This window comes from Osmerus eperlanus, chromosome 2, assembly GCF_963692335.1.
Source record: "Osmerus eperlanus chromosome 2, fOsmEpe2.1, whole genome shotgun sequence".
Lineage (NCBI taxonomy): Eukaryota > Metazoa > Chordata > Actinopteri > Osmeriformes > Osmeridae > Osmerus > Osmerus eperlanus.
The window spans coordinates 24,550,641-24,567,572 of record NC_085019.1 but is presented as its reverse complement, the minus strand read 5'-3'; the positions used below and the strand labels follow the sequence as shown (position 1 = coordinate 24,567,572).

Below are 16,932 nucleotides of genomic sequence, written 5' to 3'. Positions count from 1 at the left end.
AATCGTAAACTATGAACCTATAATATAAACCATCGTCTTAACTTGCACTGACACAGACAATCGTAGAGAAGTTGAACGAATATGCTTCATACAATTCATATATTTATTTCAACAGGCACATATGTACAGATTGAAAACGCCAGTACAAGGAACATTAACGCAGTAAATGTTTTTTATAAAACTCAAAATAACAATTAAGCAATAAAGAGATGCATAGGTGACTGACCACTGGGTCACTTGAAAACGCTTTACAGAGAAGGTCAAAGGGCACTTAGGGGAGTGGACCTGCATGAGAACCTGCCGACATCAGCCTGTCTCAGACTGAGAGGCCGGCTTGTCTCCTGGGCGAGGAGTGATGACATCACAGAGAGACCCTGTTGTCCTTGGCCCACTTGCGGAGGATCCTGATGATGTATTCCACCTGGGCGAGGAGTGATGACATCACAGAGAGACCCTGTTGTCCTTGGCCCACTTGCGGAGGATCCTGATGATGTATTCCACCTGGGCGAGGAGTGATGACATCACAGAGAGACCCTGTTGTCCTTGGCCCACTTGCGGAGGATCCTGATGATGTATTCCACCTGGGCGAGGAGTGATGACATCACAGAGAGACCCTGTTGTCCTTGGCCCACTTGCGGAGGATCCTTATGATGTATTCCACCTGGGGGTTTCCTGAGTTCATCAGCAGCGGCACCACCTCCCGCAGGGTCTCCCTGCACACGCACGCACGCACACACAGACACACGCACGCACACACAGACACACGCACGCACACAGAGACACACGCACGCACACACAGACACACGCACGCACACACAGACACACACAGACACGCACAGACACACGCACGCACACACAGACACACGCACGCACACACAGACACACGCACACACAGACACACGCACGCACACACAGACACACGCACGCACACACAGACACACACAGACACACGCACGCACACACAGACACACGCACGCACACACAGACACACACAGACACGCACAGACACGCACGCACACACACACACACAGATACGCACGCACACACACTAATGTTACTACAGGCTGCAGGTGATGTTACTAGAGGCTGCAGGTGGGCAGGTGATGTTACTACAGGCTGCAGGTGATGTTACTAGAGGCTGCAGGTGATGTTACTACAGGCTGCAGGTGGGCAGGTGATGTTACTACAGGCTGCAGGTGATGTTACTACAGGCTGCAGGTGATGTTACTACAGGCTGCTGGTGGGCAGGTGATGTTACTACAGGCTGCTGGTGATGTTACTACAGGCTGCAGGTGATGTTACTACAGGCTGCTGGTGGGCAGGTGATGTTACTACAGGCTGCTGGTGGGCAGGTGATGTTACTACAGGCTGCAGGTGGGCAGGTGATGTTACTACAGGCTGCAGGTGGGCAGGTGATGTTACTACAGGCTGCTGGTGGGCAGGTGATGTTACTACAGGCTGCAGGTGGGCAGGTGATGTTACTACAGGCTGCTGGTGGGCAGGTGATGTTATGACAGGCTGCAGGTGGGCAGGTGATGTTACTACAGGCTGCTGGTGGGCAGGTGATGTTATGACAGGCTGCAGGTGGGCACACCTGGACTCCCTGCCGGCCAGGATGAGCTGCAGGACGCCCACGCAGGCGCCTCTCTTCCCCTCCCAGTACTCCGGGTTTGGATCCAGACGCTCCAGAACGTCAAACGCCTTCGCAGAGTAGTAAAACTGACCCATCTGGGACACACACAGTAGAACTGACCCATCGGGGACACACAGTAGAACTGAGCTATTGGTACCTTGTAGCAGTGTGATATTAACACCAGCAGAGGAAGGTACCTTGTAGCAGTGTGATATTAACACCAGCAGAGGAAGGTACCTTGTAGCAGTGTGATATTAACACCAGCAGAGGAAGGTACCTTGTAGCAGTGTGATATTAACACCAGCAGAGGAAGGTACTGTCGAACGCCCCTGAAGGAGCATTCGTTTTGATGGACTTTGGAGAAACAATTTTGAAAAAAATAAAAATAATAATGCTTAATAATGAGAAGTGTGCATTTTGGCAAATGTGTTTGACTTTGTGCATACGTATATCCAAGTTGTGCATTAAAAAGTTGTAGATGCTTGCATACATATATAAAGGTTTTGCAATTTTAAGTTTGGTGTTTTTAAGAGGAGTTTTGACCTCTAACATACGCATGTGTTTTATTAGAAAGAATGTGCATTGGCAAATGTTTTTTAAGAAAGTGCTTGCATAATATTTTAAAGAGTGTTAAGAAATAGCTGGAAAATGTTTTAGAACCTTTTTTACCTTTTTTGAATTTTAAAAACTTTGTAGATGTGCATCTTAAAATGGATATGTAGTATTGCTAATGTGTAAAAGTTTAAGACAGAGTGTTTCAGTATGATAAATGCAGAGGATGTGGTTAGGAAATTCTTGAATAGATGGAACCACATTTAACTTTTTGGAGAATACAGGAAACGTGTAGACCGATACCTGCGTCAAAGTCTAGACAGGGCCATCACGTGTTAAAGAAATAAGAATGAAAGTTGGGGGTAGAGAGAAAGCTTTTTGGGAGTTGTACTTCGTGAGTCGAGTAGTCGAGGTTGTTGATTCCTGAGCCTGTTTTCTGTAGAGTGTCCGCCTGTGCTTATTTTTAGCAAAGAGTTTTCTTTTCTGTCAATTGTACTGCTGTTTTACTAGTGACCCAGGGTCCGCGTTTTCCTATTTTTTTTGTCGTGCCTTAATCAAGGAGGCTTTAGCTTACCTTTTTCTTTTCCTTTTTTACACTTTTGTATCTGTTCCAATAATCTGCCAATAAAAATTTGAAAAGACAGTCGTTGCTCTACCGCCCATTTGTGCGCCCCTCGCTCGAGACCAAGGGATCCACTCAGCGCCCCACACCGATACTCAGGTGAGTTCCCCGGGAATCGCGACCAGTCATTTAGGCACGAAAACTGCCCAGCTGGTGTTTACGCGAAACAGGGTCTTGAAGTGTTCATCTGCTCAGACACATATACTCTCTCGATAGGTGCGGTGTTGCGTCTCACAGATAAACTAACGGGGGGAATAAGGGCGGAGGAAGGCCCTTGAACGTTTTTGTTATCGGGTGGGAAGGGCGCGGTAACCGGGAGCGAAACGTAGCCATAGGAATAAGTGATCGATAAATTATGATGTTTTGCCCCAAAAAAAGGGCCTATAAACGTTTGCTGCTATAAAAGATCCCTCCAGGTTTGCGTCAGGAGGCCCCGGTGAGCGTCTGTGACACCGTGGTTTGGTTGGGTGCGGAGATTCCTTTCCAGGGAGGGAGGGAGCCTCGGACTAACTCGTAGCCAAGCGTGTGTTCTCCGCACACGTAGCCTATACAAATTCGTGAGACCCCGTGCGAGAGTTGGGTGGCGTAGCGAGGCGTAACAGTATATTTGTTGCCGGGGGACCAGCACCCCGGTCAGCGACCTCGAGTCCCCACACGATCGTTCGACAGTACCTTGTAGCAGTGTGATATTAACACCAGCAGAGGAAGGTACCTTGTAGCAGTGTGATATTAACACCAGCAGAGGAAGGTACCTTGTAGCAGTGTGATATTAACACCAGCAGAGGAAGGTACCTTGTAGCAGTGTGATATTAACACCAGCAGAGGAAGGTACCTTGTAGCAGTGTGATATTAACACCAGCAGAGGAAGGTACCTTGTAGCAGTGTGATATTAACACCAGCAGAGGAAGGTACCTTGTAGCAGTGTGATATTGGTACCTTGTAGCAGTCGTTGGCCATGACCTGCAGGAGGCTGAAAGAGTCGGCTGACGTCTCCATCTTCAGGTACAGCTCCCAGGCCAGGCGAGCCTTCTGGTTCATGATGTCTACACAACACACACACACCCTGCTGAACACTACACACTATACACACACACACCCCCTGCTGAACACTACACACAACATACACCCCCTGCTGAACACTACACACAACATACACCCCCTGCTGAACACTACACACAACATACACCCCCTGCTGAACACTACACACAACATACACCCCCTGCTGAACACTACACACAACATACACCCCCTGCTGAACACTACACACAACATACACCCCCTGCTGAACACTACACACAACATACACCCCCTGCTGAACACTACACACAACATACACCCCCTGCTGAACACTACACACAACATACACCCCCTGCTGAACACTACACACAACATACACCCCCTGCTGAACACTACACACAACATACACCCCCTGCTGAACACTACACACAACATACACCCCCTGCTGAACACTACACACAACATACACCCCCTGCTGAACACTACACACAACATACACCCCCTGCTGAACACTACACACAACATACACCCCCTGCTGAACACTACACACAACATACACCCCCTGCTGAACACTACACACAACATACACCCCCTGCTGAACACTACACACAACATACACCCCCTGCTGAACACTACACACAACATACACCCCCTGCTGAACACTACACACAACATACACCCCCTGCTGAACACTACACACAACATACACCCCCTGCTGAACACTACACACAACATACACCCCCTGCTGAACACTACACCCCCCCCCCCCCTGCTGAACACTACACACTACAGGGTAGTTGTGTTAGGACTCACAGCAGCGAGCCAGCCAGCTCAGGTAAACGTAGTCGGTCTTGATCTTATCACTCTGGATCAGCAGGAAGATCTGAACAATCACGAAAATAACAACATTCATTCCAATGTACACTAAGCAACACTGCTGTGTACCATGATTTACCACTATGCAATACAGTGTATAAATACTGTGAATTTAGAGGATTACTGTGCAATACTGTGTAGTGTATCACTGTGTACAGGGCTCGCAACTAACTTGTTCCCTCACTGTCCCAGTACCGTCCCGAAGTGCCAAATTAACCCTCCCTAACTGAACTTGACCTGTCCCAAAATGTAAATTCTTGTGTTTTTGCATTTGACATTCTGACATGGGTCTAGGTTATTTGCAACACTATTTAAGTAATCCATACAGTCGTGGGGCTCAAATAAATGTCTGAATTTCAATGTTCAATTCTTGGTGTGGCTGTGGTTTAAACGTTTCTAAACTTTTTAAAATGTTGTGAAAAAAATCTTCTAAAGGTTTGAAAAAAAAAGCTTCTAAAGGTTTAAAAAAAAATTGTGCTGTCAGTTAAACACGTTATTAACGGCGTTAACGCAAACCCATTTTAACGGCGAACGAAAAAGTTGCCAAATGGTTCCATTGACAAGACCAAATTGATCTGTGTGTTTTGTCGTTGAACTGAGCTATCATCGCAGCACGTCCAGTCTGAAATACCACTTGATGGCCAAGCACACAGCTGATGCGAATTCTCCGTCCCCTCGTCAAAGCCAGGCAATGTTGCAATGTTGTTTTCAATTAAAAAAACATTTGCACTAACCAAGCAATCCAATCCACTTTTCCATGTTGATAAGAGCATTAAAATGAGAAAAAATTATGGGACAAAAAGAAATCAAGGGATATTTAGAATAGATAAAAATGTGCGATTAATTGCGATTAATCGGCAGTTTACTATGACATTAATGCGATTAATCGCGATTACATATTTTAATCGTTTGACAGCACAAAAAAAAAGCTTCTAAAGGTTTGAAAAAAGTTTTTGAAAAAGGACACTCCTAAACTCTACTGTACTCTGCTCTGCTATAAGTGTCTCTGTTCTCCTCCTCTATCCTCTCCTGTCACTGTGTGTGAAAAAAGTTTCGATAAAGTTTCGAAAGGTTGAACAAACATTTGAGATTTCTTTTTCAAAAATAGGTTTGCATCATTGATGAGTACTTGATGAGGACTCAACTTAACTCTACGGTACTCTATTGCAGGGCTCGCAATTAACTTTTTTCCTCATAGTACCGTTCCAAAGTGTAAAATTAACCGACCCAAACTGAACTATGCTCTATGTCTTGCGCATCGTCAAACTTGACATTACTCTATTGAAAGTGATTGAACGGCCAATAACTGGAACCACACACATGGCTAATATAAGACGAAAAAACATATCGCTATTGTATTTTAAGGCCGAAATGTTTTGATATCGGTGTGTATCTACATATTCAAGTACAATGTTGTGACAACGTTTTTTATTTGTATTAGGTCTACATCCACATTTTCGTGAAATTCCTGATCAGTGTCACTGTCAGAGCTAGCCAGTCAATATGGGTCTCTTTGGTTAGCTAGGTAGCTCAGTATTTGTCATTACCTGTATGAATTGACATGATGGTCTACAGGGATTGTCATGTCGGCAAAGGCTGTGGTCATGGTCGTATGCAGGGTTTGAAAAATACAGAGGTCCAAAAATGTTTTCTAGTGGGTAGGAATTAATGTTAGCTGGTAGCTAGTTCACTCATGATGGACGGCCACGTGACAGCGCATCGCAACCAGCCCATAACACAACAAAGCAGAGCTCGTAATGTGAATAAATTGTTCATAGTTTATGGAATTTTAAGCTAGAGCTAAATGTGATGATATGTTTAACCCATGTTTCACCCACTTGTGTTTAAATGTGTTGAACCACTGGTGTATGCATTTTATATTGTTATGGTCTATCGTTCCACAGTCATCCCAAAGTGTGTTGAACTGTCCCAGAAATCTAGTCTGTGTTGAACTGTCCCAGACATCTTTTTCATCGTTCCCGGGACGACGGGACAACGTTAATTTCGAGCCCTGGCCGTGTAGTATTGTGTGGTAGCGTGTAGTATTGTGTGGTAGTGTGTAGTATTGTGTAGTATTGTGTAGTATAGTGTAGTATTGTGTGGTAGTGTGTAGTAGTGTGTAGTATTGTGTAGTATAGCGTAATACAATGCAGCACTATGTAATACCTCCTCTGCCTCTCGGTAGTTGCCCACCGCAGCCTTGGCCTGGGCATAGTTGAAGTTGAAGGTGTCGTCATTGTAGAAGTAACTCTGATAGGATAGACAGGTCAGGGGTAGGGGGGAGAGACAGGTCAAAAGGTCAGGGGTAGGGGGGAAACACAGGTTAGGGGTAGAGACAGGTCAGAGGTCAAGAGTAGGGACAGGTCAGGGTTAGGGACAGGGTAGGGGTCAAGGGTAGGGACAGGTCAGGGGACATGTCAGGGGTAGGGACAGGTCAGGGGTCATTGGTAGGGACAGGTCAGGGGTAGGGACAGGTCAGGGGTCAAGGGTATGGACAGGTCAGGGGTAGGGACAGGTCAAGGGTAGGGACAGGTCAGGGGTCAGGTGTTGTGGCGTGCTGACCTTGACAGAGTTGAGGTAAATGAGGACGTCCTCAAACTGACGCAGCAGGAAGAAGCAGGAGGCCATGCACTGTCTGCCTGGGATGGTGTCTGCAGCACAACCCCAGGTTAGTAAACTAGCCCCTTTAACCCCTCCAGGTTAGTCAGCTAGCTAATTAACCATGTGTTGGCTGGTTCTATGCTGGCTAGCTAGTGGGACTCACCACATTCACTGGCAGAACCGCCTACCAGCTGGAAGAACTGCTGTGCTATCTTCATGTGGTCCCTCTGCAGGACAGAGACAGGGTCAGTGCTGGGCCTTGCTGCTAAACCTGTACTGAGACAAGGTCAGTGCTGGGCCCTGCTGCTAAACCAGCAGCTCTCTATGGAGTCTCCATTTAGGAATCTGTTACTTATGAATATCTGAAATAATGCCTGAACGACTGCCAAGTGTGTGCAGCATCACACAAAGCCAATGGTTTTACTTCTCCTCTCCACCCTCCTCTCAGTCCCCCCCCCTCCTCTCAGTCCCCCCCCCTCCTCTCAGTCCCCCCCCCTCCTCTCAGTCCCCCCTCCTCTCAGCCCCCCCCTCCTCTCAATCCCCCCTCCTCTCAGTCCACCCTCCTCTCAGTCCCCCCCTCCTCTCAGTCCCCCCCCTCCTCTCAGCCCCCCCTCCTCTCAATCCCCCCTCCTCTCAGTCCCCCCTCCTCTCAGTCCCCCCCCTCCTCTCAGTCCCCCCCCTCCTCTCAGCCCCCCCTCCTCTCAGTCCCCCCTCCTCTCAGTCCCTCCTCCTCTCAGTCCCCCCCCTCCTCTCAGTCCCCCCCCCCTCCTCTCAGTCCCCCCCCTCCTCTCAGTCCCCCCTCCTCTCAGTCCCCCCCCTCCTCTCAATCCCCCCCTCCTCTCAGTCCCCCCTCCTCCTCTCAGTCCCCCCCCTCCTCTCAGTCCCCCCCCTCCTCTCAGTCCCCCCCCTCCTCTCAGTCCCCCCCCTCCTCTCAGCCCCCCCTCCTCTCAGTCCCCCCTCCTCTCAGTCCCCCCCCTCCTCTCAGCCCCCCCTCCTCTCAGTCCCCCCTCCTCTCAGTCCCCCCCCTCCTCTCAGTCCCCCCTCCTCTCAGTCCCCCCCCTCCTCTCAGTCCCCCCCCTCCTCTCAGTCCCTCCTCCTCTCAGTCCCCCCCCTCCTCTCAGTCCCCCCCCTCCTCTCAGTCCCCCCCCTCCTCTCAGTCCCCCCCCTCCTCTCAGTCCACCCCCCCTCCTCTCAGCCCCCCCTCCTCTCAGCCCCCCCTCCTCTCAGTCCCCCCCCTCCTCTCAGTCCCCCCCCTCCTCTCAGTCCACCCCCCCTCCTCTCAGTCCCCCCTCCTCTCAGTCCCTCCTCCTCTCAGTCCCCCCCTCCTCCTCTCAGTCCCCCCCTCCTCCTCTCAGTCCCCCCCTCCTCCTCTCAGTCCCCCCCTCCTCCTCTCAGTCCCCCCCCTCCTCTCAGTCCCCCCCCTCCTCTCAGTCCACCCCCCCTCCTCTCAGTCCCCCCCCTCCTCTCAGTCCCCCCCTCCTCCTCTCAGTCCCCCCCCTCCTCTCAGTCCACCCCCCCTCCTCTCAGTCCCCCCCCTCCTCTCAGTCCCCCCCCTCCTCTCAGCCCCCCCTCCTCCTCTCAGTCCCCCCCCCTCCTCTCAGTCCCCCCCTCCTCTCAGTCCCCCCCTCCTCTCAGTCCCCCCCCTCCTCTCAGTCCCCCCCCTCCTCCTCTCAGTCCCCCCTCCTCTCAGTCCCCCCCTCCTCCTCTCAGTCCCCCCCTCCTCCTCTCAGTCCCCCTCCTCCTCTCAGTCCCCCCCTCCTCTCAGTCCCCCCCTCCTCTCAGTCCCCCTCCTCCTCTCATTCCCCCCCCCCTCACTCCCCCCCCCTCTCCTCCTCGTACTCCCCCCCAGACAGCTACTCACAGAGCAGAGCTCCTGGCCCAGGGCAGCATTCACCACCCCCTTCAGGATGTACTCCTGTGGAGAGAGAAGCACAGTCAGGCTCCACGCCTCTAGTCTCCAGGGGGCGCTCTGCTAACCCTGCTCTGGCCCTGACAGGGACACACACACTTACTGTACGCTGGTGTACATTTAGACTAACATTGCTCTGAACCTGAGAAAGAGAGAGGGAAGGAGGGAGGGATGGATGAAGGAAGAGAGGGAGGAAGAGATGTGGGGAGGAGGGGAGAGGTTAATATCACAGCTCACTGCATTCTACCAACTCACAAAAGCTACACTGATCCTGACGGAGAAAACGAGGAGATGGGGATGAGGGGGATGGAGAGAGGAGGAGAGAGGGGAGGAGAAAAGGAGAGACTGGAGGAGAAAGGAAAGGAAGAGAGGAGAGAAGGATGGAAGGAGGAAAAAAGAAGAAGAGGAGAGGAGACAGAGAGGAAGAGGAGAAGAAAAGATAGGAGGAGGAAAGAGGAAAAGAGAGGAGAGGGAAGGAGAGAGATAGGAGGAGGAGAGATGAAGAGAGGAGAAGAGAAGAGAGAGAAGAGTGAGATAGGGGAGAGGAGGAGAAAGAGAAGGAGAGAGAAAGGAGGAGAGAGGAAGAAAGAAGGAGAGAGAGAGAAGAGGAGAGAGGCGTTTACCTGAGGTGTACTTGGCTCCAGGTCTTTGATCAGGTTGTAGGAGTCCTGGACATCATCTGCAACACACAGACATGTGACTCTCTACTCTACACACACACACACACACACACAAGGATACGCACACAAGTGTGTATGTATTTAACCTGTTTACTCAATAAAAACGTTTGGTGTTCACCAGAGTGTTACCGAGGGAGACCGTAGCGACAGTGACGGCCCAGAGACCTGCTCACCTTGGAGGAGGTAGTAGATGACCAGAGACCTGCTCACCTTGGAGGAGGTAGTAGATGACCAGAGACCTGCTCACCTTGGAGGAGGTAGTAGATGACCAGAGACCTGCTCACCTTGGCGGAGGTAGTATATGACCAGAGACCTGCTCACCTTGGCGGAGGTAGTAGATGACCAGAGACCTGCTCACCTTGGCGGAGTTAGTATATGACCAGAGACCTGCTCACCTTGGCGGAGGTAGTAGATGACCAGAGACCTGCTCACCTTGGAGGAGGTAGTATATGACCAGAGACCTGCTCACCTTGGCGGAGGTAGTATATGACCAGAGACCTGCTCACCTTGGCGGAGTTAGTATATGACCAGAGACCTGCTCACCTTGGCGGAGGTAGTATATGACCAGAAACCTGCTCACCTTGGAGGAGTTAGTATATGACCAGAGACCTGTTCACCTTGGCGGAGGTAGTAGATGACCAGAGACCTGCTCACCTTGGAGGAGGTAGTAGATGACCAGAGACCTGCTCACCTTGGCGGAGGTAGTATATGACCAGAAACCTGCTCACCTTGGAGGAGTTAGTATATGACCAGAGACCTGCTCACCTTGGCGGAGGTAGTAGATGACCAGAGACCTGCTCACCTTGGCGGAGGTAGTAGATGACCAGAGACCTGCTCACCTTGGCGGAGGTAGTAGATGACCAGAGACCTGCTCACCTTGGAGGAGGTAGTATATGACCAGAGACCTGCTCACCTTGGAGGAGGTAGTATATGACCAGAGACCTGCTCACCTTGGCGGAGGTAGTAGATGACCAGAGACCTGCTCACCTTGGAGGAGGTAGTAGATGACCAGAGACCTGCTCACCTTGGCGGAGGTAGTATATGACCAGAGACCTGCTCACCTTGGAGGAGGTAGTATAGGACCAGAGACCTGCTCACCTTGGCGGAGGTAGTAGATGACCAGAGACCTGCTCACCTTGGAGGAGGTAGTAGATGACCAGAGACCTGCTCACCTTGGCGGAGGTAGTATAGGACCAGAGACCTGCTCACCTTGGAGGAGGTAGTAGATGACCAGAAACCTGCTCACCTTGGAGGAGGTAGTATAGGACCAGAGACCTGCTCACCTTGGAGGAGGTAGTAGATGACCAGAAACCTGCTCACCTTGGAGGAGGTAGTATAGGACCAGAGACCTGCTCACCTTGGAGGAGTTAGTAGATGACCAGAGACCTGCTCACCTTGGCGGAGGTAGTAGATGACCAGAAACCTGCTCACCTTGGAGGAGGTAGTATAGGACCAGAGACCTGCTCACCTTGGAGGAGGTAGTAGATGACCAGAGACCTGCTCACCTTGGCGGAGGTAGTATATGACCAGAGACCTGCTCACCTTGGAGGAGGTAGTAGATGACCAGAGACCTGCTCACCTTGGAGGAGGTAGTAGATGACCAGAGACCTGCTCACCTTGGCGGAGGTAGTATATGACCAGAGACCTGCTCACCTTGGCGGAGGTAGTAGATGACCAGAGACCTGCTCACCTTGGAGGAGGTAGTATAGGACCAGAGACCTGCTCACCTTGGAGGAGGTAGTAGATGACCAGAGACCTGCTCACCTTGGCGGAGGTAGTATATGACCAGAGACCTGCTCACCTTGGCGGAGGTAGTAGATGACCAGAGACCTGCTCACCTTGGAGGAGGTAGTAGATGACCAGAAACCTGCTCACCTTGGAGGAGGTAGTAGATGACCAGAGACCTGCTCACCTTGGCGGAGGTAGTATAGGACCAGAGACCTGCTCACCTTGGAGGAGGTAGTAGATGACCAGAGACCTGCTCACCTTGGCGGAGGTAGTATAGGACCAGAAACCTGCTCACCTTGGAGGAGGTAGTATAGGACCAGAAACCTGCTCACCTTGGAGGAGGTAGTAGATGACCAGAGACCTGCTCACCTTGGCGGAGGTAGTAGATGACCAGAGACCTGCTCACCTTGGAGGAGGTAGTATATGACCAGAGACCTGCTCACCTTGGCGGAGGTAGTAGATGACCAGGTTGAGACGGGCCTCTGGGATGACGTCGATGAGGGCGGGCAGGGCTTGCAGCGCTCCCTCCCCTCCCCGGAACACCACCTGGTATAGGATCAAATATTGATGATATGATATGTGATCAGTTATATCTGATAAATATCTAAGATAAATAATTTATGATATAATCAATAGATATATGGTATCATTTGGATCCACATTTGATTTTTTACATTTTAAAGTTATTTGTTGCTTCTTGATGTATGCTTTAAAGCTGGGTTCTCCAATCCTGGTCCTCGAGGGCCGCTGTCCTGCATGTTTTAGATGTTTCTCTGCTCCAGCACACCTGATTCAAATGAATGGTCATTACCCGGCTTCCACAGAGCTTGATAACGACCCATTCATTTGAAACAGGTGTGCTGGAGCTGGGAAACATCTAAAACATGCAGGACAGCGGCCCCCGAGGACCAAGATTGGAGAACCCTGTTTTAAAGGTTTGATAAGTGTGTATGTGTGTGTATGTGTGTGTGCGTGTGTGTGTGAGAGTCTCACCAGGTTGTGTTTGATGAGCTCCTTGGCAAACTCAAAGGAGCAGGAAGAGATGTCTATCAGGTTCTTTAGCTCAGCCTGGGAGAGAGAGAACACAGAGATGGAGAGACAACACAGAGATGGAGACACAACACAGAGATGGAGAGACAACACAGAGATGGAGAGACAACACAGAGATGGAGACACAACACAGAGATGGAGACACAACACAGAGATGGAGACACAACACAGAGATGGAGAGACAACACAGAGATGGAGAGACAACACAGAGATGGAGAGACAACACAGAGATGGAGACACAACACAGAGATGGAGAGACAACACAGAGATGGAGACACAACACAGAGATGGAGAGACAACACAGAGATGGAGACACAACACAGAGATGGAGAGACAACACAGAGATGGAGACACAACACAGAGATGGAGACACAACACAGAGATGGAGAGACAACACAGAGATGGAGACACAACACAGAGATGGAGAGACAACACAGAGATGGAGAGACAACACAGAGATGGAGACACAACACAGAGATGGAGAGACAACACAGAGATGGAGAGAGAACACAGAGATGGAGACACAACACAGAGATGGAGACACAACACAGAGATGGAGACACAACACAGAGATGGAGACACAACACAGAGATGGAGACACAACACAGAGATGGAGAGAGAACACAGAGATGGAGACACAACACAGAGATGGAGACACAACACAGAGATGGAGAGACAACACAGAGATGGAGAGAAAACACAGAGATGGAGAGACAACACAGAGATGGAGAGACAACACAGAGATGGAGACACAACACAGAGATGGAGACACAACACAGAGATGGAGAGACAACACAGAGATGGAGACACAACACAGAGATGGAGACACAATACAGAGATGGAGACACAACACAGAGATGGAGACACAACACAGAGATGGAGACACAACACAGAGATGGAGAGAGAACACAGAGATGGAGACACAACACAGAGATGGAGAGACAACACAGAGATGGAGACACAACACAGAGATGGAGAGACAACACAGAGATGGAGACACAACACAGAGATGGAGAGACAACACAGAGATGGAGAGACAACACAGAGATGGAGACACAACACAGAGATGGAGAGACAACACAGAGATGGAGAGACAACACAGAGAGATGTAGAGACAACACAGAGATGGAGAAATAAAGCTCATGTTCTGCTGTGTTTGCTGGGCCACGTTAGACCCTTGCAGTTGTGACTGGGTGTGTGTTGTGTCTGGGTGTGTGTTGTGTCTAGGTGTGTGTTGTGTCTGGGTGTGTGTTGTGTCTGGGTGTGTGTTGTGTCTGGGTGTGTGTTGTGTCTGGGTGTGTGTTGTGTCTGGGTGTGTGTTGTGTCTGGGTGACTAACCTCTGCTGCCTTGCCGTTGAACAGCCTGAAGTGGTTGCAGGCCTTGAGGTTGAGGGCGATGGTGGAGTCTGGAAGGTTCTGCAGGTAGACGGCCAGCACTTCCTGGGACACATCATAGTAGTCCAGCTTGTAGTAGCACAGAGCGACGTACACATTCAGCGCCAAGAAGTCCCTGCAGAGAGACCAGCTTACTGTTAGCCCTGAGAGACCAGCCCTGAGAGGACAGCCCTGAGAGACCAGCCTTGAGAGACTAGCCCTGAGAGACCAGCCCTGAGAGAGACCAGCCCTGAGAGACCAGCCCTGAGAGACCAGCCCTGAGAGAGACCAGCCCTGAGACACCAGCCCTGAGAAAGACCAGTCCTGGGAGACCAGCCCTGAGAAAGACCAGCCCTGAGAGACCAGCCCTGAGAGACCAGACCTGAGAGAGACTAGCCCTGAGAGACCAGTTCTGAGAGAGACCATCCCTGAGAGAGACTAGCCCTGAGAGAGACCAGCCCGAGAGAGACTAGCCCTGAGAGACCAGCATTGAGAGAGACCATCCCTGAGAGAGACCAGCCCTGAGAGAGACCAGGATGGATGTGTGTGTAGTATGTGTGTGCGCGTGTGCGCGCAAGCGCGTGTGCAGTATGTGTGTGTGCATGTGTGCGCGTGTGTGTGTGCTTGTGTGTGTGTGTGCATGCCTGTTCTGCAGCAGGATGCGTTTGTAGATGTCGATGGCCTCCTGGTAGTGGGAGCGCATGTAATGGATGGAGGCCAGACTGAGCTGGTCTCCACTCACATCCTGCAGCCTCTGGTGGAACCCCATCAACTGCTGCTCATCACTGAACTGAGGGGGGGAGAGGGGGGGGGGGGGGGAGGGGGAGGAGAGGAGAGGAGGGAGAGGAGGGGGGGATGAGGGGGGGGGGGGGGAGAGGGGGGGGGAGAGGAGGGGGAGGGTAGTGAAAGAAGAAGGAAGAGAAAGAGTGAGGAAGAGGAGGAAGAGAGGGGGATTTAACAACAGTACTCATGACCTCTCCAGCAGTGTGGTCGGCTGACCTTGTGAGCCAGATGGAACAGCAGGCGATTCTGCAGCTGGTCCGCAGGTCCTGTAGGAGACAAGATACATGTCACCACTTTCCTGCTTGTCCACAAGGAAGAATAACACCATGATACCAACATGTTCCTTTAACAGACACTTTTATCAGATGTACAGGGGGCTGGGGGGATTTGAACCTTTCAAGGCTGCCTCCTGTGCTTCCTTGTAGAGGCCCAGACAGAAGAGACAGCAGGCCAGGTTCACCCACACCTCCGGTCTGCAGTCAGCCTGTACTGTCAGGATCCTGTACTCCTGGACACAAACACAAGACAGACATTAATTCATTCAGCCAGCCAGCCTGTATCAGCCAGCCAGCCTGTATCAGCCAACCAGCCAGCCTGTATCAGCCAGCCAGCCTGTATCAACCAGCCAACCAGCCTGTATCAGCCAACCAGCCAGCCTTTATCAGCCAGCCAGCCAGCCTGTATCAGCCAGCCAGCCAGCCTGTATCAGCCAACCAGGCTGTATCAGCCAGCCAGCCTGTATCAGCCAGCCAGCCAGCCTGTATCAGCCAGCCTGTATCAGCCAGCCAGCCAGCCTGTATCAGCCAGCCTGTATCAGCCAGCCTGTATCAGCCAGCCTGTATCAGCCAGCCAGCCAGCCTGTATCAGCCAGCCTGTATCAGCCAGCCTGTATCAGCCAGGCTGTATCCTACCTCCATGGCCCTGCGGTAGTCACCCAAGTGGAAGGCGCAGTAGCTGAGCCACAGGTCGGCGTCCTCCCCTCGCTCTCCAACATTCCGCTGGAACTGAGCACGTTCACACGAGAGGGCACGTTAACAGCTCGGCACGGACTGCGGGGTTATGTGTGCCGCCAGGTTTACAACGGAATGGTGCCTCTGTTTTACCTCCAGTAGCGTCATGGCGCCGAGGTAGTCCCTCCGAGACAGATAATCTTCCACCAGAGGGGACTTTTTCCCTTTGGTCTTGACGACCGGTACCTCCGCTGCTACCGCGGGCTTCACCCGGGACAATATCTGTCAACACACATGGACACTGGGTGAAGACTATTGCAATTTCGTAGACTGAATCACTGTGTGGGTTGCAGGTCATTCATGTAGCTAATTGATCCACATGTGATGACAGTTAACGGTGTTAAACCAAGAGATTTGTTGGCGACAGAAAATCAGCCATCAAGCTATTAGTATTAAATGTCTCGGTAAAGAAAAAGTGCCAAGTTTAAAATAGAAAATGATGTGTAACTGTTCGTCTATCTAGCCTAGCTACAGTCCTACTGTACAGTACTGTACTGTGCTCGACTTGCTAGAACTAGATGGATGGTTAATACTTACCATTGCTAATGCGATCCAGTATCAGTCCCCGTTAACGAACAATATTTCCTTTACTGACAAAACAGATGTTTTTAGACTAACCACTGGATTGCTTGTGCATGTTGTTTTTAATTTAGTAAACTAGGCAGTAGTACAGTACTTAGCAATAGAGCAGTTCAATGTTGTCAGGATGGGAGACACGGTTGCCAGGCAACCGTTTGCTCCTCCTCGTCCGGTCCATGACACGGTCGTGCAGAAACTTGAGCGAGTCGTTCCGCTTGCAGTGGTCTTTTTTGCAGACCAAAAAATGTTTTTACTAAACACATTCAGTACCAAAAGTCGATATTTGGCTTCCTCTTTTAGTTTAGTGTTGGTTAGCGAACCGTATCCAGCTGTACTGAGATGTGCATGACGCCATCTACCGTGCTGTTGTGAGGCTACTACGGCGTACAGCCCCTACAATATAATAATTATCCGCACACGAGAAAATCTGAACGTTTTGGGTGCCATAATTACATTGACATTTTCTCAAGAATAGTTCCTGGGGACACTGAAAGTTGTTCTGGAAAACAAACTGCTTT

The 16,932-nt window shown here is 50.8% G+C and overlaps 1 protein-coding gene across 2 annotated transcripts; it reads right to left on the bottom strand.

Annotated features, from left to right (window-relative positions):
* Window positions 1–510: 510 nt before the first annotated feature.
* On the bottom strand, window positions 511–16,551 carry LOC134036023 (intraflagellar transport protein 56-like). 2 transcript variants are annotated; one of them, XM_062480719.1, is made up of 19 exons: window positions 16,373–16,551; window positions 15,929–16,057; window positions 15,737–15,829; window positions 15,219–15,333; window positions 15,042–15,091; window positions 14,687–14,832; window positions 14,007–14,178; window positions 12,612–12,686; window positions 12,062–12,164; window positions 9,834–9,889; window positions 9,314–9,352; window positions 9,163–9,216; window positions 7,465–7,528; window positions 7,263–7,351; window positions 6,867–6,950; window positions 4,638–4,707; window positions 3,744–3,850; window positions 1,595–1,728; window positions 511–713 (listed from the first exon to the last, which is right to left on the bottom strand). In XM_062480719.1, the coding sequence occupies exons 1-19, from the start codon at window positions 16,373–16,375 to the stop codon at window positions 602–604; spliced, it is 1,695 nt and encodes a 564-aa protein (XP_062336703.1). In that variant the 5' UTR covers window positions 16,376–16,551; the 3' UTR covers window positions 511–601. The 2 variants fall into 2 exon arrangements, with proteins under 2 accessions (XP_062336703.1, XP_062336713.1); XM_062480729.1 differs by lacking the exon at window positions 9,314–9,352.
* Window positions 16,552–16,932: the final 381 nt, after the last annotated feature.

What these genes read in the sequence shown, in the direction of transcription:
- LOC134036023 (XM_062480719.1), bottom strand. An exon ending in CGCATCCTGCTGCAGAACAG is followed by an intron (nt 14,179 to 14,686) that starts GCATGCACACAC and finishes GTCTCTCTGCAG; the next exon opens with GGACTTCTTGGCGCTGAATG. An exon ending in TGGAGCCAAGTACACCTCAG is followed by an intron (nt 9,353 to 9,833) that starts GTAAACGCCTCT and finishes TCTCTTTCTCAG; the next exon opens with GTTCAGAGCAATGTTAGTCT.